The 21,559-nt window shown below is 32.6% G+C and overlaps 2 protein-coding genes and 1 long non-coding RNA gene across 5 annotated transcripts; 1 reads left to right on the top strand and 2 right to left on the bottom strand.

Annotated features, from left to right (window-relative positions):
• Positions 1 to 7,829: 7,829 nt before the first annotated feature.
• Positions 7,830 to 8,257, bottom strand: LOC140982660 (uncharacterized). The gene is made up of 2 exons (XR_012176328.1): positions 8,165 to 8,257; positions 7,830 to 8,075 (listed from the first exon to the last, which is right to left on the bottom strand). It is a non-coding gene; the product is annotated as an uncharacterized lncRNA (long non-coding RNA).
• Positions 8,258 to 9,332: 1,075 nt separating this feature from the next.
• LOC140983385 (protein SMALL AUXIN UP-REGULATED RNA 51-like) lies at positions 9,333 to 10,006 on the top strand. The gene has a single exon (XM_073450425.1). The coding sequence runs from the start codon at positions 9,438 to 9,440 to the stop codon at positions 9,747 to 9,749; it is 312 nt and encodes a 103-aa protein (XP_073306526.1). The 5' UTR covers positions 9,333 to 9,437; the 3' UTR covers positions 9,750 to 10,006.
• Positions 10,007 to 14,134: 4,128 nt separating this feature from the next.
• On the bottom strand, positions 14,135 to 19,638 carry LOC140982726 (filament-like plant protein 4). 3 transcript variants are annotated; one of them, XM_073449388.1, is made up of 7 exons: positions 19,339 to 19,638; positions 18,460 to 18,579; positions 17,706 to 17,934; positions 16,266 to 17,629; positions 15,316 to 16,196; positions 15,009 to 15,054; positions 14,135 to 14,731 (listed from the first exon to the last, which is right to left on the bottom strand). In XM_073449388.1, exons 1-7 carry the CDS (start codon positions 19,435 to 19,437, stop codon positions 14,294 to 14,296), a joined length of 3,177 nt encoding a protein of 1,058 aa, XP_073305489.1. In that variant the 5' UTR covers positions 19,438 to 19,638; the 3' UTR covers positions 14,135 to 14,293. The 3 variants fall into 3 exon arrangements, with proteins under 3 accessions (XP_073305489.1, XP_073305488.1, XP_073305490.1); XM_073449387.1 differs by having other exon boundaries at positions 15,316 to 17,629; positions 19,339 to 19,636; XM_073449389.1 differs by lacking the exon at positions 19,339 to 19,638 and adding an exon at positions 19,171 to 19,251 and having other exon boundaries at positions 15,316 to 17,629.
• Positions 19,639 to 21,559: the final 1,921 nt, after the last annotated feature.

Raw genomic sequence — 21,559 nt, forward strand, 5'->3', positions numbered from 1 at the left:
TATATATAAAATCAATAATTTTATAGGGATTAAACCGAATAATATCAAGTTACAACATTCAATAGACTTGATAAGTTTGACACTAAATAATAATATAATTCAAGTTGCATTTCACATACATAGAATATTAATTAATCCCTTGCTATTTAATTTAAAAGTCTAGTTTTGTATTGATGCAGTCGTTAAATTTGACAAAAGTAGATGGTTTGAACTGCGAATTACAAATCCAAGTCTAATACCATAAATGTGGTTGGGGGAAGGTTAATTTTTTGTTAGAAATTTGGATTCCGAGACAAATTAAATGAAAAAAAATATATTCAAACTTCACTTAATATCTTAAAAATATATATAAAGTTTTTATTTATTTCAAACAAACTTTGTTGGGATACAACAATTTTTAGAATAATCGAAACGTGATGACTGAACTGTTGTGAGCTTTAAAATGTTTGAATTGCACTGTTATCATAAATTATAAATTTTGGTAAAACGTCGCTCAAATGACTCAATCAAGACATGATATTCCTAGAATATTCCACATTCTAAAAAATCTTTATTATTTAAATAAAATTGCACTGGAGTTTCCAATCAAATTATCATGTTAGTTAGTTGAAGCTGGGTTTCTGAAGCGTGCACAAAATATCAACCTCATTAATTCACAAATTTTTAACTCATTAATTCGTTGAATAATTTAAACATCATATCACATGATACTTAAATTATAATAGAACATCTTCATTAATTAATACGTTTGCTTGTCAAGTAAAGTTGGTTTGGATCCTGTGGCCTAAAAGTGATGCACATGAGCATGTTCATCTGTTTCTTGATTTAATAAATTATAATATTAACTTACCCTCTATATATTTAAATATGCTTAAAAAAAAATTTCCACACCTACGTCACTGCAAAATGGACATATGTGGACGTCCATCTATGACAGCTACTTTGTATCTATGCTCATTTTACGAAAATAATTAACTCAAATTGATATAGAAGACCATTGCGGTTAATTATAAACCATTTTAAATTTTGATTTTTAACTCAATAGTACAAGAGTATTACAATATCAATCAATTCCAATTAAAAAAAACAAAGGGTTTTGTGTCTTTTGACTAACTAAAACATTTATTATTGTGGAAATCATATTTTAATGATGATTTTATTTCATTAAAATGTCAAGAAATGTGGTTAGGAAAAGAACACATCTTTTAGAAGGTGGGAGAAGGAAAAAAGAAGAGCCTAACCACCCCACAAAAAGAAATTAAATTTGGACTATTGAAATTGATTATATTGGTGAGTGAGGGAAAAAGGAGAGGGAAGTGACAATGTATTTTTTTGGAATTTATGTGATGTTTTATTTTCAGTCCAAAACTTACATGCATCATCCTTTCTTTTTATATAAAATTGTTACATTATTTGACAATAATTCGATCAGTCGTATTATATATGGCTTGTTTTAAAAAGGAGATAGAGAAATTGCGTAGACACTTTTGTCGATCGCCGATTTGTATGACTAATTTAAGGAGTTGACATTAACGTACAAAGTTATTCACTCGATGAACATAATTAACAATGTAAAAATATTTAAATATGATATAAACTCGATCTCACAGTTTTGATTTTATAACACTATTGGAAAATTGGTTCTTTAAGCAAACGATAACGAAAGTAATTTTAATATTTGAAGAACATGTCATAGTTTAAAGCATTAATTTATATATTTTACGATGTCTTGTCCCGAGATCAAGAGCAAAATTATAGTTAAGAATAGTTCAACAAAAGACTAATGACACTTAAGTTCTGCTAAACTACATCAATTTGTGATTTTTCAAAAAAGGCGAGCCGACAAATTTGTCTTGATTTGCCAATGTGCGGCTGCGATATATCAAGAGAACATAATTACGACATTAATTAAGAATTAAATAATTAATCATCCATTACATTAATCTTCAAAATATCCTATTGCTTCCTTCCAATAAAATACTTTAATCCTCTCATTTAAATTTTTCAGGCTATCCAACATGTTACCTTTCTTGAAAACAACAAATTGTTTAGCTAATTAAATAAACTATTAATGTCACGTCCCGAGCCCGGGTCCGCGCCTGCGTGACTGCACAATGAGCCCCTATAACAACTACTTCGTATTCGTCCTCGCTTTACAAAAATGATTAACCCGAGTTGCTATAGAAGTCCATTGTAAGCCATTATAAACTCATTTTAAATATTTGATTTTTTTGACGTGAGACAAGGGTATCACAATTAATACGTGTAATCTTGTAATATAGCTTAATTAATGAATTAGAATTATATGATCATATTATCTTTAAAATATTATATTTGCAACACCCCAAAAGTAAAGATTTATACTGAATTATAATTAATTTTTATAATAATTTGAGTTAACTATTTTGTAAAAATATGTAGTTGGAATGCGATGGTTCGCGTTTCAGTTGTGCTTTTGTTCACTTTAAATTAACTATATATAAATTTTCCACATATCAATATTTCAACGCAGAAATACAAAACATGAAGGGATCTCAATTTCACACGCTTTTTTTTTTTTTAATGCAAAGCTCATTTTTTACGAGACACTTGAAAATGACATGAGTTGGAATGGGTAACTAATTAAATTTTCTTTAAATCCTTAAATTCAAACATAAGTTTGTGGACAGTCTATGGTAAGGAAAAAATTGTTTCTGTATTTCCTGATTTACGCGAAAAAAATTGTTGTATTCCATGAGCTAACAAATCTTTTTACGAACGAAAATCGAAACAAAACATTGAAAATATAATAATTAATCAAAGTAAGTTTAAATTTCTTTACGTGTTTCGAAAAAATAATAAGTATTTATGAAAGTGAGTGGAATTCTTTTACATATATTTTTTATGACGGCCGTGATTCGCATATTCCTGTCCATAAATACACGTGTGAATCACGATCATGAAGCACTACACACAATAGAGTCGTGTACATTCCAATATCCAAGGAATTAATGAAAGTGTGTGGATTAGGTATATGACAATATCAATAAATTTGTATATATTTAATTATTTATAGACATTAAAATAAAATAATTATTTGTAGATTATATAGTTAAAATCAACGTGAGTACTCAAAGCTCCATATCCAAATGGATATGGCTGACACATCATATTCCAATCAAATAAATTATATTGTGATACATGTGGGAAGGACTGTTAACATACTTTCTCTATTTTTCAATTTAAAACAAAAGCAATTTTATGTTTAGATGAGGCATTTAAGAAAGAATTTTTTTAATATTATTTTCTAATAATAATAATAAATAAGTAAAAGTGATGCACTAGGATGATATTTTTTCACCATTCTTAAAAGATGACTTTATTTTATTCAAAAAAATAGAATGATTTTTTTTTTCCCAATTATTATTACCCGACGTCATCAAAAAATTTTCATCCACTCTAATTTATTCTATTCGTGGTGTGCTTACCTTCAAGAACCATTAATTAACCACGAACAAATCGTGCTCTAAACTGATAAAATCCGAGGCGGCTTAAAACTAATTTCTTAAAAATCATCATGTCCAAATCACCATTATCAATGAATTAACGCCCATAATAATTTGGATTATAACAAAACCCAAGTCTCGAGATGACAAGCTATTTCACATCAAGATAAAGCATCGCAATAAAATATGAAAAAAGGGACAGCAGATTATCTCACCATCCGACAAATATAAGTAGTGTAATTGCATGCACACGGTTGGATGATGGGATACGGGCTCCATGCCATTTGACTCTTGTGGGATCGTGTATCAATCTTGCAGGACATGCAATATCTTCGTTAAATGAACCTGGAACATGCTCATTTTTTGGGCCTTTTCTTGCTTGTTTTTACTTTCTTAGTGCTTTTCTTCTTCATCTTGAAAGTTATATTTCGGGGGTTGATTATTATATTATATTATAGGTAAATGTGCAAGTTTCGAGAGAAACTCGATCCTCATGTTTGTGACCTAAGAATATTTCAAGGAACGCAGTTGTGTTTCATAGTGTATAAGCGATATCAAGTATTTCTTGAATTTTAAACATAATGACAGAATTTATAGGTCGATTTTTTTGTTTTTGTTCACTGCATTTACCGAAAATTTACAACGAAAACCACGATATCCTCGACGACTTAAACTTTGGTTATTTTCAATTATTGTTACATATTGAATATCAATAATGGGTTTCTCAATCTTCGATTCTTTTTTAATAAATAATTAACTAATTTTTAAATCATGATAAGAAAGAAAGAAAGAGAGAGAGAGATATGCCATCGGAGGCCGAACACTTCTTTTAAGCACATACTGGGCTCAGAGAAACCGTGGGCCTGTGAATTTAGCCCATTAACAACTTATGCCGCACCTTAAGTTGCAAGGAGTAAGGTCGTCTAGTTTATTAATACTACATTATTGGACTTTCTTCTCAGGGAGGGAATTTTTGTGTGCTAACGGCCCAGATCCTCCTCCCAAATTTTTTTTATCAATTAAAATTATTTGAAAATGAATTCGATGGAGACAAACCAAAAAACTATGTTATTTAATGATTCAGAAGCTGAACCAACACAACCATCATTATTAGTATCCATGATAAATTAAACACAATTACCGCGCTATCTATTAAAATTCTGACGTTTTACGTAGGATTGAAGTTGAACTCCAATTTTGCAGACAATGTCTGAAATCCTTTGGTATTGGGCTCGAGTTACATACATAATTTTATGTTAATAAAAAAAATTATATATCACTTCTGTCAAGTTTAAAATTGAAATCAGTGCTTGATCTTGATTGGGATGCTACCCGTAGTCAAGTTCACACAATAATTAACTCAGAAAACACATTTCTATAGGTAAAAAATAATTGTTGATTGAATAGTTAGGGGAGGAGGTAAATTCATTTCTTGAAAGGGACTAGACACGAAACATACATTTAAAAAAAGTGTACAATCAAAATATATCATCCATAGGTACACATCACTTGGAAAATCATATAAATTTTATGGGCTGCAGACACAGTGGACGAATTTAGAATGGAAAAAAAAAATTGGTGATCGAATACATGTAAAATGATTTCAAAATTAAATCATGTACTTCATTTTATTATATGTAAGTGGCAACAACAATACACCACCAACATATTAGTGGTGAAATTTAGCCTTTACAAATGTCAACAATAAAAAAAAAAAACCCAATCAATTAATTTTCAAAAGTGAAATAAAAATGCGAATAGTAAATGCTCCATCCAAGTATGCTGAATTATTTTGAAAAATAAAAATAAAAAATCTAACTTTGAGGTAATTTTCCGGACACGACAATTTCTTTGCCTTCTTCTTGTCCTTGGGGAGTAATGAGAGGCAAAAGTAACATGGCTTTTATGAGTGGATAGAACTGTCAAAACTGATTAAACCCTTCAAGAGAGTCCATCCCACACATAAAATAGTTGATTCGCAATTTTTCGAGCTGCCAAAATGATGGGCTGACCATTACAATGGAATAACGTTCGTGCGTGGTTACACATAAAGAAAATTATGGGATCACCTTCAGCAGTGTTAAGAGCTTTCAGATCCGTCTACAGAGGAAATTCCATACTGTCAATGATGCGTAGTGCGGCCCTAGCAGCAACCGTCTATTACATATGGATCTTGCGAAATAGAGTATTATTCGATAATGAAGTTTTTAACGCCGATCAGATTGTTAAGAAGTTTAAAATTCACACTTTTAGATGTATCCCTAGATCTGGTGAAATTATGGATGTATTGGTGTAATTGTTTTCTTTGTCTCTGTTTCTCCTGGAGATGCCCAGAGTATTTGTACACTAACGTTTTTTTTTTTTTACCTATTTAATGAATGCTATATTCATTTAAAAAAAAATAGAGGGTTAGAGGTTGAAAATTTACTGATATGTTAGCCACGTTTTTAAATTATTGTATGTGGATGACGGATGTGATCCTTGTGATAAATCTTCTTACGGATCCATTTTGAGAGGTTTTAGTCGCACATCAACGTAGCCTAAAGAATAATAATCGACCATTAAATGTTACTTTGTAGAATCGAATATTACATCCGATATCAAGGTTTCTGGTTGACTGACTAGCTTGACAATTGAAATCAGATAGTAATTCCAAGTCAAGGACCAACGCGTATCTATCAAATTATGCATACATTCCACTTGGAACAGATCCCTTTTAATGATATAAATGATTGTGAATTTGAAGTGAGAAGGTTACCCCCGAAATTGGGTTTGACGAATAATAGGAAGAATGAATGAATGAATGGTAAAGAATTTAACAAGAATGCCTTTCGGCGAGAGGTGGTGGGGTATGTGATTTCGCGAAGATGTCACAAATCGGTAGAATTACAAGGCACCAAATTTCATTCACAGAACATGGGATGGCATTGAAAATAGGTCTGATCATGGCCCCCGCTCACATTTGCCTAATTACCTACTTCTTCAAATCCTATTTTGTCCTTTTCTGTTGGGGCCCTGGATTTTAGTTCAAATTTTTCATCAGTATTTTCGAGTACCTTGGCGGTAAATTAATCTTGATCATTGATCAAAAGTCCAGTACGATTTATCTGTTAGTTCGTGTGGAGTAGTACAGGTTGTTGCGATAGCTTGGAATTTTATGGGTTTCCTCTTGAAATAGTATATATATAAAGAGAAAAACATTTTTAATGTTTTATGTTTGTATTTTGATATTTTATATTATCAGATTTCAATATTCATAATGTATCTCAGGAGTTTTGCATTTTGAGACAATGTAATTGAGATTGCTGCAATGATATCACATTAACGTCACATCCGAAAAATGACTAAAGTTGCTAAAAATAAAAAGATAGCATATTAAGACTGAATTTTAACAATATAGATAACCAAAATTGCATTGAATCAAACATACATGAACAAAAGATTAATTTTCCCTATATGTAACATGATAAGATATTTTTAATTTTAATTGTGATTCTTGATTTTGAAAATTGTTAAAAAAAAAACTTTAAAAAAAATTAACACTCGTGTCACAGCTAGGGGTATAAACGAATCGAATCGAGTTGAATATTAGTAAAAATTTAATGTTCGAGTTCAGCTCGAATTAAGTATATTCGAGTTCGAGTTCGAAGCTCGAAAATTTTAATTTTTTGGCTCGAGTTCGACTCGAAATTATGTTCGAGTTCGGCTCGAAATGTTCGAACATATTCGTGAGTATCGAACTATTTCCCAAACATTTATGTTTGATAATGAAGGTTCGAAAGCTCGAAAAATCCGAAAGACTAGGAATGTATATATTAATATATAATTATATTATATTGATAAAATATTAAGATTTGCGAGCTACTCACGAACTATCGAATAAAATAATTTTGACTCTAATTTGGCTCGAGTTCGATAAGTTTGAATATGAATCAAATATTTATCGAGCCGACTCGAAAAGCTTATTAACCTGCTCGATTCTTTTACAACCCTAGTTACAACTGTGTATTTCTTTATTCAAATTCAATACGAGGAATGAAAAATGACGATCAAGCTGGAGAAACGAGTGTCAGTAAACATATAGAATATATTTTGTATATTTATCAAACGAAAGTTGGTATTATCAATTTTATGGATAAAATTTATTTAATTTACATCAAGTGTCTACCACCACTAGGGGTGTAAACGAATCGAATCGAACCGAATTTTAAGAAATTTTTAGTATTCGAGCTCGAGCTCGAATCCGAATATACATATTCGAAGCTCGAACTTTTATTATTTTCGATTCGAACTCGATTCGAACTGAGGGTCGAGTTCGAATTCGATTCGAACTTTTCAAATACTAAATCGAATAATTCGAATCACTACTAGAAATGGTGGTTTGTTTCATTGCTCAATTGTTATTCAAAAATATTAAAATGTATCACCTATCTACACCAAAAAACAAGTATAACAAACCATTAAATATTAGTCCTTCTTGATTTCATTACACTTTTGAATCATCAATTTACAATTTTTCATCAAACAAAATATGTATCAAATTTCCAGTTAAGCCATTTCATCCAAACTTGAAGATCCTTCCTCAAATACCTGCACACAATAAAATTCGTATATTTTGTTTATTTGCATAAATACAGTAAACATGATAGAAAAAAAAGATAATGTATATAATTATCTACCTTCCAAAAGTTAAATATCAACACTATTTAACTATCAAACTTCAACAAAATAGTTCAAAAGTCCATTCTTTTTTTAAATACCTACATTCAGAAAATTCACATGTTTAATTTATTTATAAAAAACAGAAAAAAAAANCCCTAACCACCACACACGCATTTGTGCGGAACAACTTTACACTAACACGAATATGTAATTGACAAAGAACAAAAGCACTTCCTACTCACTTGACAATTCATTTCCATGTTTATAAGTTGTCACATACACAAACAAATTATTAACGTTTGGTGAATTGTCGAATTTATGTCTCAATACGACATGATCCTATGGTCACAAATTAATTCATTGAAATCGATTTCATGTAATCCTAGGCAAGTAATAACACACAAAAACCTTAGTATGTATTTTAGTGTCTGTTAAATTAATGAATGATGTAATCGTATAATTATATTTATATTTTCCAAAAAGAGATTGTCGCCACAATTTTTATTTAATAACAATCATTCCCATCATATCAGTAGCCTAAGTTTAGGCAAACAGATTCTCGAGATAAATGGATAATTTAATTACAAACATTATTTTTTAGGAAATAATCAGACATTTCAACAACCGCTATCTTTAGTTTATTCTGCAATTTTAGTCCATTTTTCCATGTAGCATTGTTGTGGCACATATGTGACGTCTACATAACATTGGAGTTAACAAGCAAACACTTACGCAAGAAAACGATTAAAATTATTAAAAATAAAACGGTATAAAGCTAAAACTAAAATTTTTCAACATAAATTAATGAATAAAATCACAAAAAAAAACAAACATACATAAAGAAAAAAATATATTACATTTTTGTTGACATATGTTAGTTCAACCTTATGCTGGATCAAATTCAGTCAACCAGAGAGGGGTGAAAAAGTATAAAAAGGAAGCAATATTTCTCGTGTAGAGGGTTAAAACCAAAAAGAGGGGCCCTAATGTCTCGATCAAAAGCTACAAAGATGATTAAACTCGAGGACTTTGGCTCCCAAAAAAATGTAACCGAAAGCCTTAATACACAATGCCCAAAAACACCTGTGCCTTCTTCTTTGCCCTGCTCCCCACAAAACCACATGGCCTTTTATTTATAAATAAAAGTTTATTTTTTTATTCCCCCCATTATATATATAGCATAATTCCCGAACCCACTCCATCATATTAAAATCAACAACTCCTTTGAGATTCACACATATTATATGCATAATATATACATAATACATATTCTTGAATTTTTCACCAAAAATGGCCATCAGAAATTCAAGCAAACTCTCACAAAAAGCAATGATTAAACAAATAGTGAAGCGATGCTCCACCTTAACGAAGAAATACGAAAACGAAGAAGGGCTACCATTGGATGTGCCAAAAGGGCATTTTGTGGTGTATGTAGGGGTTAACAGAAGCAGATATATTGTCCCAATTTCCTTCTTGAACAGACCCGAGTTCCAAAGTCTACTGCAGCGTGCGGAAGAAGAGTTCGGATTCGAGCAGCACATGGGGCTTACTCTTCCCTGTGAAGAAGAGGTTTTCGAGTCTTTGATCTCAACGCTTAGGTAGAATTTTTAGTTTAAAGGGAAATATGTTTCGTTTTTATTCTGATTACGTGGGAACTCCTAATCGTTATTTTTCGATGCGCATGAGGTAAATCACGGTTAATGCATCCTGAGAAATATATTTTAGATTAGAGAAATGTTTGAGGTTTGAGTTTGAATCTCAACATTAATTGATCCTTGTACCACACTTGGTCTAGATGAACAGAAACTTTGTAATTTAACAAGTTTTATTTCATACATATGAATGGCTCTATAGATGAAATCTATGAGAATAACAAAAAATAAAAACTAAAGACATAATTTAATTTACATGTGTATAATTTGCATGCGATATAAATATCAAATAAACCTTCAAGTAGATATAATTTTACATCAATTGAATTTTAAATATCTTTATTTTAAATAATCGTTTTAAGATCTTGGGAAGTGGAGGAGGACGAGCTTATATAATAATTACCAATTTCTCTTAATTAATCATTTGACCACAATAACTAATTAATTAATTGTTGTACTTTTCGAATTCTGACATGAATAATTAACTGATTGTTGGATTGGACAGAGAGATTCCTTTTGACAATTTTTGCAAACGCGCTTTTCCGTACTTTTACGTTGAAAGTGCTATTTTACATCACTCTCTCAGCTTCACCATATACTCGACGGCAACATGACTTGTCATGCCTGTACGTTATACTAAACTTTAATATAAAATACAAAATTTTTGAATTTTTGTGTGAAACATAATAATAATTTTAGAAAAAAATTATTCAAAACTAATGGTTGAAATTCAATTTTGTTAATTTCTTTTAAAAAAATATTATAATATTTTCGGAAAGAAAATTTATTATGACAAAGTGATTTGGTAAAAAGTACCGATTATGTGTAATAGGTGTTAATTGAGTCAAGGAAAGAATTTTGAAATTCAATGCAAACTTCAAAGAACTTGAAGCAAATTTTTTGGAAAAAAGGGTCATGAGTCCAAATTAGAAATTAATAAAAATTTGGGAAAAAAAAATAGACTGGGAGTTAAGACAAAGAACTAACGGATACTATAACTTTTTCAGGATATTATATAAAAATTTCTGAGGCAAATTTTTATTTATCTTCGTGGTAACATTTTTATTTCATTCATAAAAAAATTTCTAATATAAATTTAAATTGTTTAATAACAAAAAGGAAGATCGTATGCGTAGGTCGGCACTTCGATAACTCGTAAATGGTGTGGGATCTTCGAGTCCCCAAAAGTTTTATATGAAAATGTAATCATATTTTATTTGATTATGGAAATGCAAATAATNAACCTATTTTTTCCATCTGTAATTTATATTGTATTGGAAACACATTCAGACAGGTTTTGTGAGATTCGCATATAAATAATATTAGCTTAACATATGATATTTTTGACAAAATCTTTTAGTTTGGTTTGGTTTTTTCGTAGAATATGTTACATCGATTGCATATATAGTGTTAGAAGCAAAGGTCGATTTGATTTTTCATAATTTGTACAAAACCCACAAATGATAGGGCCATAAATTTTTTGTACCAACCGGACATCCCTAACCACGTAACTAATCTTGAAATTATCCATATAACATCGCAAGATTAGACTGCTCGATAGATATTTTATATAAAAATATCTTTACATGAAACTCCGACAAACTTATAAATCTAAGTTTTTTTGAAAAAAGAAAAAAATATGTAAGTTGAAAAAAATAAATTGATTCTTTTTGGTATTTAGTCGACATGCTCCTATTGAACTAATCCACATTTAATACGTATAATCATGTTTCCCACTAAGAAGGATTTCTCTTCTCTTCTAAACTTTGAGGTGTTATCGTATATATGAGCATTTTGTAATTGAGTTATGTTTAGATTTAGACTTGCACCTAACTCAATCTCAAAACTTAGCTCAAGAGGGTGATTGTCTAAGTCCATATATAGATTTTATCTAATCGGTGTGGGACAACTAACACACCCTCTCATGCCTATGAATGAACATCTAGAGCGCGAAATTTACAAGATAACGGATGACCCAACTATCAGTAATCCAACACATAACGGTGAAACGTGTACTCTGATACTATGTTGATGATATTGTAACTTGAACTTAACTAACTCAACCTCAAGAGTTACTTTTTGGGGTTGAATTATGTACAAGTCTCAATCTTATCAGACCAAATAGAACCGCAAAACTCCAATGCCATTGATGCAATATACAACTTCAGAGAAATTATAATCTATAAATTTAAAAGTACACATTAGAAGCGAGACAATTATTCTTATAACAGGATGGTAATATTACTGGAGATGTGAAAGAATAGTGATCACCTAATTCAAGTTTCTTCGATCAACGGCGGATGTTATTTGGGAAGAAACGTGTTGAGAGATCAAATAATGACAAAAAATGTTGCGGAAAATATAATAATAAGAGACGTAACTTGGATCGAACTCAATCCTAAAAAATATTTTACCACACATCTTGGTTCAAAATCGAGAGTAAAATTTAGTAACATCCAACAATCATATAGGGTTCTTAATTTTTCTTGTACTTATACAGTTGGGGGAAATGTCCTAGCCACGAATGCCACGTGGTGGACAACTGATTAATCTGTATCATTCATTCATTCCACCCTGCCCGAAGATAATATCTCAAATGGTCGAATAGATATGTCACATTTATGTTTTTCATGTGAATTAATAATATATTGCATCATATGACCAGCTTATAATAGTTGGATCCACAGTTGAAATGACAATAAAATAGAATGGAATTAGTGGATATATTACAAAATTTACAAATTTCACACTANCATTCACTATACTCATATCTGTGTTCACCAATAAAGTGACACGCGTCTATTGAATATATGATGATTGGATAACATATCAAAATGTATATACTCATGTTGTCTCACTGTATACATATAGATGTGTATCATGTATGTATGTCATGATGTCATAGATTTTTCAAAATAGGTTAGACTCGTCGTTTCTACCAGTACCGTCATATATAAAATAGGTGGAATGATCTTACAAAAATTACACATAAATGAAGAAATTTTTGTGGGTCTTCTATTTCCAAAAAAAAAAAATTAATTGTAACTTTGTTCAAAAAGATTTGTAAATAACTTTTCATTTATATATATAGTATTATTTTATTTTTTAAATTTAATTTGGGAAATCATGCTTATTGTTGTATTGATATTTTTAGTTTATAAATAATCTGTTTTTTGTTTTAAATGTGAGAAGCTTTTTCAGGGATATCATGTTAAAAATAAATATTTTCATAATCACGTATTATAAGTATCACTTCAATAAAATAATACGTCATTATATATATAGTATTATACTTTTGATACATCATCTCTTTAATCTATGGATATATATACATCAGAGAAATTTGATCTCGTGGTTTTATTTTTCATTTACAATCTTGACAATTTCCATTCTATAAAATGATAACATGTTAATTTATATAAAAATTATTTCATGTGTTTTAAATATATCTTTCAAATCCCTTTTTAATATATATTTTTTTCTATGTGACGCCAAAAATTAAATTCCTAGAACTTAAATGCCGTGACGTCGCACCTAATTTTGGAATGGTTGGCACGTAACATGAAAAATACAACATATGGGCCAATTTTTCACGTGGGATAAACACACATTTCCGGACAAATTTAACAATGATTTGGAGAAACCAAGAGAAATAGGTGCATAGTTTTAAACACATATAGTTCCAAAAATAACTAATTATTTGGAACCAAATAGCGATTTTCCTTACCAATGCTTTGCCTCCTCTTGTACCATTAGAAAGTAGGCCTTGGATATATATATGGAGACTTTTTAATGTAAAACATTGCACGACATTAGGTGATATGACTCGTAAATTTTTCGATATTTGTTAGTGACTCGTGTACTAATACTGTATCATGTTAGATATAATGCAAAATTATGTATTACATCAAAATAAATTAGCATAAATTTAACCAAACTACTAAATAGATCACTACATTGTGCGTTATCTTATGCATGTTAATGAATGGGGTCTGAAAACTATGCACAACAAATGTTTTGTCTACTCCACTGTCAACTTTCAAACAGAACAGTGTTGCTTTGAAAATTTTTATGCAATCAAGAAACCAACTGTTTGGCAAACTAAGCCAGATTCAAAATAATCTCTACTATTTTACTCCAAACACATTTACGACAAAGTCATGATGACTCTTTATCATTTATATACAATACAGTGATAACGGTAAACAGGCAACAGTGGCATCAGCTACACATTATTGATATCAAACATCACATGTACATTTGTTAAAATAACATAATAAAATGAGTTGCATTATGTGTTTAAGGTCCATTTTTTAAATAAATGTGGCAGGTAGGTTAGAAATTTGATTGTCCATCCGAACAGATAATAAGGGTTTCAAGTCTTTTACAACGTCTAGTACTACCTGCTAGGTGGAATGTGTAGGAGGAGAGATCAGATAGAGCACCAATTGTTTCAACATACTTTACTGATTAACAGGCTACTAAATGCAAACATTAGCGGCCTTTTTTTTCTTTTGACGAAAAGAATCTGCTAAACCCACGACCTTGTTTCTCTGGTGTAGGGGTAGACGAAGAGGATGAGGAACCTGATTTTGAGGGATGATGTTTTGAATGCACAGAGTTGATTGGAGACCAATGTGGGTTGGTAGCTTCAGAGTCTGATGGATTAAACATGTTGGTGAGTTGATCCAAGTGGGACTCTTTGACCGCATTATGTATGTTGAAAGAAGAGACAGTATCCATTGCTAGCAAATTCGCACCACTTATGGATGGTTCGTCATCGTTTGAAACTTCAAACTTTCGAGCTGTCTCACCTCCTGCTGGACCAACAATCTCCGTTTGGGGACGGAATGCTTGCAACTGCTTACCAAGAAGAAATATTGTTTCTTGACACTCCGCCAACTTTTCTGCTGCAGCAGCCAAATCCTTCTCCTGAGAATGGATAATTGATTAAAATTGTAGACAAATGAAAACGAGATTATTAAAATTGTAGAACACGTATGAAGTGTTTTTGCTCATGCAAATATGCAAATTTTAAGAAATTAGATAACATCAATTTAATCTAACGGTTTCCTAGGGGAGAGATACAACGTTAAAAATTAGAAAAAGTACAGATGACAATTTGTTCGCTGCACATTTGTATCTCATAGGCATAGTTGACGACTGTAGGATCTCTGATACTAGGAAAACGATGTAGTATAAGCCTAACCTGGCCAGTCTTGTCACCACTATCAGCTGACGGAAAACTTTTGATCCTGAAATGGAAAATGAAGTCAATCAAGTTCAGGACGACAGATAAATTAAGACCTTGCAATGTAACAATGCCATCTCACACTAAAAAATATTTAAAGATAGTATAGGAATCAGGAAAACAACCTTGACATAAAAATAAAAAAATACAATGGAAAAATCTTTCTTAACTCAAGCTCTACAAAAGAAGGCAAGAACTATCATTTTCAGCTAGCGAAAGATCGAGCTAGTGCTGAATCGTACGAGGAGAAGAAAATTGTAGTTACCTATGCAGCTGCTCCTGAAGATCTTTGCATTTCGCTAGTGCATCTTGATGACTTTTTTTCTCCTCTTGTAGCTCAATATCCAAACTTTCCATTTTCTCTTGGAGGAGATTAACTTCAGTTTGTAATTCCTCTGCCCGTGCTTCGAGTGATTTGTACGACTCAGCCATGCATTTGAGCTGCGTCTCAGCCAAGCTATTGGACTTTTGAGCTAATGAAAGATGTGACTTAGTCTCAGATAGTTGTCGTTCTGTTTCCAGCAACTGTGATTTCGTGATTTCAAAGTTTTCTTTGCATTCAGCAAGATCCACAGTGAGACCATCCTTGTCGAACTTCAACTGTTGAAACTCCTCGAACGAGCATATCCATGATTTGGGTGTAGATTCAGAGGTCGGAACAAGATTCCCATCATGTGGGACATCAGGATCAGATGTCGAATCAGAGAAGTTAGCACTGCCATTTGGATACCTCTCTCCCGATGAGTCTGCTGCAGCCTTGTTCTCTGGTAAGGCAATCTTGTCTATACAATCAGAACTGCCAGTTTCCACTTCATTGTTTTTGAACCCCAGGATATTGAAGCGCAGCTCACTTGCTCTATTTAATACATGAGATGCATCAAGTACAAAATCAATGAGATTAATCTCACTGCTTAAAGCTTCACTGTATTTGGCAGAGAACCTATCAAGTTTCTGATTCAGTCCTCCATCAGGAGACGTTCCCGGAACAATCTTTGCCTCGTTACCAAGAATTATAACAAAGTCGTAAATTTGAGAAAGAGCCATTTCTAGTTGTTGATTGGCAGTTTGAACAGTGTTTATAAATGAGTTACGTTCCCCTGTAGATATACCACTCACCGACTTGTGATGCAAAGTTTCAAGCATATCCTGCATTATAAACCTAACATCCTCAACAACTTTTTCATTGTCATTTTGTTTACGCATTGATTCAAGTACCATATGTATCTGGGATCGAAGTTTCACAAAGATCAGTGGGTCTGCCTGTAGTTGAGAATTCGCTATAGTGGCATCGTCTCTAGGAGACACCAGTGCTTGCATTACATGTTGCTTCCCACATTGAGAATGAGACACATTTACAGCACGACCTGATATATTTGAGCTTGAATCTATCCCATTCGATTCAGTTGGTAGGCAGGCTATTTTCTCCATCTCCAAAAAGTCATCCATTAGGTCCAGGTGATTTGTGTTTTCAGACTTGCATGGACTACCAGCATCCTTTCCCTTCTCGAGATGGCATTGCTTAGTTGACAATAATGGAGCCCATGAATCAGTACAGCTTACAATATCATCATTCCCCTCTTCAGACATGGAGGTGAAACTCCATGGATTACAACTTTTTTTGTCACAGAAACTTTCAGAAGGGGCCTGAGCATTCGATTTTGGTGTACTCTTATGTTCACCATTATGTAGCAGTTGGGCTTCTAAACACTGAAGTTTGCTGCTAGTCTGAGCACACAAACTCCTAGAGCCTTGCAATTCACTGTTGCGCTTCGACAACGCTTCTTTCAACATCTTCGTCTCTTCCTCCATTGCTAGTAGGCGTTCGGTGAGTAACTCATTTTCTTTCTGAAACATCTGTGCATTGTCAAATGAAAATTCAGGCAGTTGGGACAAATGTGTTGAATGAGACTTCACTGGAGACCTCCTTATGGGAGATTCTCCAAAACCTCTCCCCAAGTTTTCAACTTCAAGTTTCATTTGAGCTACGGCAGCTGGACCAGGTAATTTCTTCCGAACAAGGCCTCGTAATCTTTGACACTCTGCTTCAAGCTTAGCAATTTTCTTTACTCCTTCCAGATGCTGCTTGTTCGCTACTTCAGCAGATCGCAAACTCATGTTCTTTTCCTCATTGCGAATCTCCACCTCTTTCCTAGCGATATGGAGTTCGTACTTGAGCGAATGCACCTCTTTTTCACAGGACTCAATTTTGCTCTTCGAAAGTCCTATCTCATCTACAGCTTGCGACTTTTCTTCACTTAGCTTGATTAAAATGTTAGAGCGCTCCTGCAAAGATCTCGATAGTGCAGCATTTTCAGCAGCAGAAGTCAATAACTCTTGGTTCAAATTAGCTATTTTAGCTTCAAGGTCAAGCTTCATCTCATCAAACAGCTTTGCTTTGCTCAAAACAAATGCATTTAATTTTTTCTCATGTTCTTCCTTCAGATTTCGTATTTGTCTCATACACTCCTTGAGAGCCCCATCCAAATGGGTTGCCCTATCTTCGGCAGTGAGCTTTAGCAGAGTAACAGATTCCAGATGATTTTTTAGAGATGCAGCTTCTGCCTCGGCCTTTTCCCAACCTGTTCAAATAGTAGGTGATTAATTCCATGATCTTCTGTTTTCTTAAAGGAAAAGGGTATTTCAATTATCTGATACCTGAGACAGCCTCTTCAGCAACTTTGATGTGTTGTTTCACAAGGTTTTCTTTATCGGTAATTTCTGTATGAGCATCGGATAACTTTTCATTTAGTTCCTTCACCTCATCATCTAAGGTTTTCACTTCTCCCTCGAGAGAATTCACTTGATCTTCCAACCCATTTAGATGGGTATATGATTCAATCGATATTTGAACATACTTCGGTTTTTTATTATTGTCTTGTTTATCCTGTTGGTTACCAGGACAATACAATGTATGTCAGATGCAGTAAGAAGAAGTAAAAACCAAATGGCAGCAACAATTCAAGGAGTGGATGGAAAACTAACGATCCACAGGAAATCACGCCAAAAATGAACTGAAGCTTCTATTTGTATTTTAAAAAAGAAATAAAATAAATTACTGATAGAGGAAAAAGAGTACAAAGAACCGAGTTAAGGAAATTATTTAGGTAATCCATATTATATAAATGAAACAAGGGTGGGGAAGAAATAACGTAGATTTGTGTCATACAATTTAATCTACACAACTTTTAAGCTGTAGAGGAACGAAATTGTTCACCAGAAATGGAGACCATCAGAAACACTCTTTGACAACACCAGTAAATGATCCTCTCTTAAGAAATTCAAAACATGTTGCAACTAACTGATCCTCAGGTAAAAATTCAAAACACGTTGCAAAGAAAAAAACAATGGATCAACCTTGTTCATTTGAGTGTACTTAAAAAAAGAATCGACCACAAGAGTATCGATCAACCTTGATTTGAGTTGCACCTATGTCTGAAGGCACGGGTGAAGAGTCTGCTAATGCTTTCTCGGCTGCTAGCTTGTCAGATGACTTTTTCTTCCAGGGCCAACTCCTTTTATCCATTGTAGGCTGTCGATACAAACAAGTTATGAGAACAAGAAGTTACAAGGAAGGTCAAGATCTAAATCACTTGAACGGAGAAATGCAGACGGAGATTAATTGAAAACAACAAACACCAAAGAATAAAAGTGCAGGTCCCAGGCCCAATCGAATCATAGAACATGATGTTTTCAGTCAAGACTTTTAAACATCATTTTTTCACTCAACAACGTGTTAGCATTAAAGAGGCAATCTCTAGAGTTTGTGATTCCACAATGCTGCTAACTTTCTCGATCAACATATGTAACTGATTACCAAGAGAAGATGGATTCTTTAAAGTTTACATTATCTAAATCTAGCCCAAGTAATAGTAATGGCCAACCAAACTAACTACATCTGACAAAAAGGCCTATGAACCACAACTCATTTAACCATGTCACGCATATTCATACAGGACATGAACTTAAATTGACTTATTTATACAAATACCAAACTACTGTCGAAACTTCAGCCCGTTAACATATTGCAACCAACGATAAATATCCAGATAATAGATGCATAGCAATTGATTTGTGAAATCAAAAAAGGATAAAAGATCATTAATGACGAAGAAGCTTGGACATGCGAAGCTATGGACATTTCCAGATCCTAAGGGTAAGCGCAAATAATTGGACGGCCATACTAGTAAACCAGAGATAACTTTGTCAAATCTTTAATGCATATTCAGTACCACAAAACTGTGGAAGCTATGAAAGCAAGCCACGAATCTTTATGATTAAAAACATGCACCGTAGACAAAGAAAAGGATAGGCCACCAGAAACAATCAAAATTGGAGTTAAAAAGAGTTTCAGCCAGTGAGATTGGTCTAAAGTGGAAACAGCTCTCATTACTCTGTAGCTGAAATTGGTGTAAATTGGAGTGGTACAGCATTACAGGGAAACCACTGAGATATTATTTCAATGGATTGAAAAGTTTCAGCCATTAAGCTTTATCCCAGTAAAAGCACCCAAAAGATGCACATACTTTTTTGCGCCAAGCCTCAGTTACATGTAATAGTTAAGAATTAAGAATTCCATATCCTCGATATCAATCAACAAAAAAAACTCACAAAACCAAGTACATTTACATAAATATATGGATAATAATAAGAAAAACATATTTTTCTTATTACACTTTAGTCCGTGTTTAAGGACGAACAATAACCTATATGCTACAGATATACATGCATCCTGCACGCATCCTGAATGAATAATGCAATTAACTAAAAATGGAGTAGTTCCATCACCATGAATAAATCAAACGAATACAGAAGACAAGACTAGAGCACCAATAAAAATTTAGTAATTACAAACAAAAATTTAAATCAAATAAGATAACAGCATCGTAATACAAATCAACAAGGATTTAAGAATACGAAACAGAACCATATCTACAACTTTCCAGCTGAAAATCAGATAAAACACAAACCCAGAAGCAAAGTCCCAACAAATGTGGTTAAAGGAGGCAAATAAGATGAAAAGAGAAGCCCATAAGTCTTATAAGTAAAAAGAAATACCACTCAAATATAAGACCCTCCCCCGAAAATATTGCTTTCCACGGCACAGAAAACAAAGCGAACCCGAGAAAAAGGAACAAGCCTCTGAGTAATGTATCCTTCCACTCTGGGATAAAATCAGCACAAACCCAAAAAAAAACAAAAACAAAAACAAAAACTAATCAAATGCAAAAGACAACCAGATGCACGCAACCCGTGCATGCCTTTTTGCTGGTGTATGCGTCAAATTTCAAACACTTACGAGCTACTGGGGTCAGTATAATTACTCCCAGCAATGCGGCTTCGACAAAAATGGTGGATTTGTGATTGAAGGAAGATAAATCAGGATCTGGAATTGAGAATGCAGTTGGTTCGGTGTTTGTTGAGCGGGTTTTGTAGAGAGAAAAAAGTGGTGGAGGAATGGGAATGGGGGGGTGTGGGGTCCGATGGAAGTGGTGAAAGTATTTCAGTGTTTGGTGTCACTTGCTGGAGAAGACGTAGGAAAGCTCCAACACATTAGCCTTTTAAATTTTAGAGCTCTATTTTTTTTTTTATTAAAGTGTTTTTATGCTTGGAAGAAAGGAATATATTATATAATACAAAGTAGATTTTGTGTAAGATTATCTCACGGATATTTATTAGTAAAATGATCAATTTTAACAATATTTTAATAAAGTATAAAAATAATATTTTTTTTAAGTTATCAAATAGAATATAAATCTACAGTAAAACTGTTTCACATTAGTTTTGTGTAATATTATATTATAGGTATTTATTTATCTTTTATTTTATATGTATTCTTTGTTATCATTTGCAAAATAGAAATTACTGATGGTTTATTTATTTATTTAGGTTTCTTAATATAGCTTGTAAAATTTTTGATATATTTAGGTCTATGTGAACTTGTAAATCCCATAATCAAATATGTAGTCTACGATATATTGAGAAAAATGGTGTGGCTATAACAAAGTAGAGGCGGAGTTGGATATATTTGTTAAAGAGAATTTGTTAAAAATAATTAACCGGCAACTAAAATTTCCTGATGTATATAAAATAATCTGAGTAATTGAAGGAGATAGTGAAGCAATCCGGTGCATTTGGACCACCGTCACTAAAAGTGAACCTGCATTCGGACTTTTACGTGTGCTGCCGCCATATCTGATACCAGAAACTCGCGAGTCACACCTACGGGCCCAGTTATTACATCGTTATTTTTATTTTTGTTGAATAAAATTTCATTAATATTATTATTTTTACCATATAGGTGTGACGTCCGAGGTCGAATAAGATAGGAGTGTTCGTTAGTGTTATAAGATTGTACGGACAATGAACAGCTTTTAGCAAGCAAGCTTCTAAGTAAAAAGAACATGAATGAAACGATTCTACACCAAAAATGAGATGGATTCTAAAATTGTTCAGCTATGAGATTATGCAGTTGATGGGTGCTTAAAAGATTTGATTGGTACAACTCATAT

This window comes from Primulina huaijiensis, chromosome 8, assembly GCF_012295235.1.
Source record: "Primulina huaijiensis isolate GDHJ02 chromosome 8, ASM1229523v2, whole genome shotgun sequence".
Lineage (NCBI taxonomy): Eukaryota > Viridiplantae > Streptophyta > Magnoliopsida > Lamiales > Gesneriaceae > Primulina > Primulina huaijiensis.

Coding starts and splice junctions, on each gene's coding strand:
- LOC140983385 (XM_073450425.1), top strand. CDS start 9,438: ATGGCCATCAGAAATTCAAGCAAACTCTCACAAAAAGCAATGATTAAA.
- LOC140982726 (XM_073449387.1), bottom strand. CDS start 19,437: ATGAGAGCTGTTTCCACTTTAGACCAATCTCACTGGCTGAAACTCTTT. Junction 15,055..15,315: donor CTTCAGGAGCAGCTGCATAG/GTAACTACAATT, acceptor TTTCCATTTCAG/GATCAAAAGTTTTCCGTCAG. Junction 14,732..15,008: donor GTGGTGACAAGACTGGCCAG/GTTAGGCTTATA, acceptor ATCCATTCTCAG/GAGAAGGATTTGGCTGCTGC.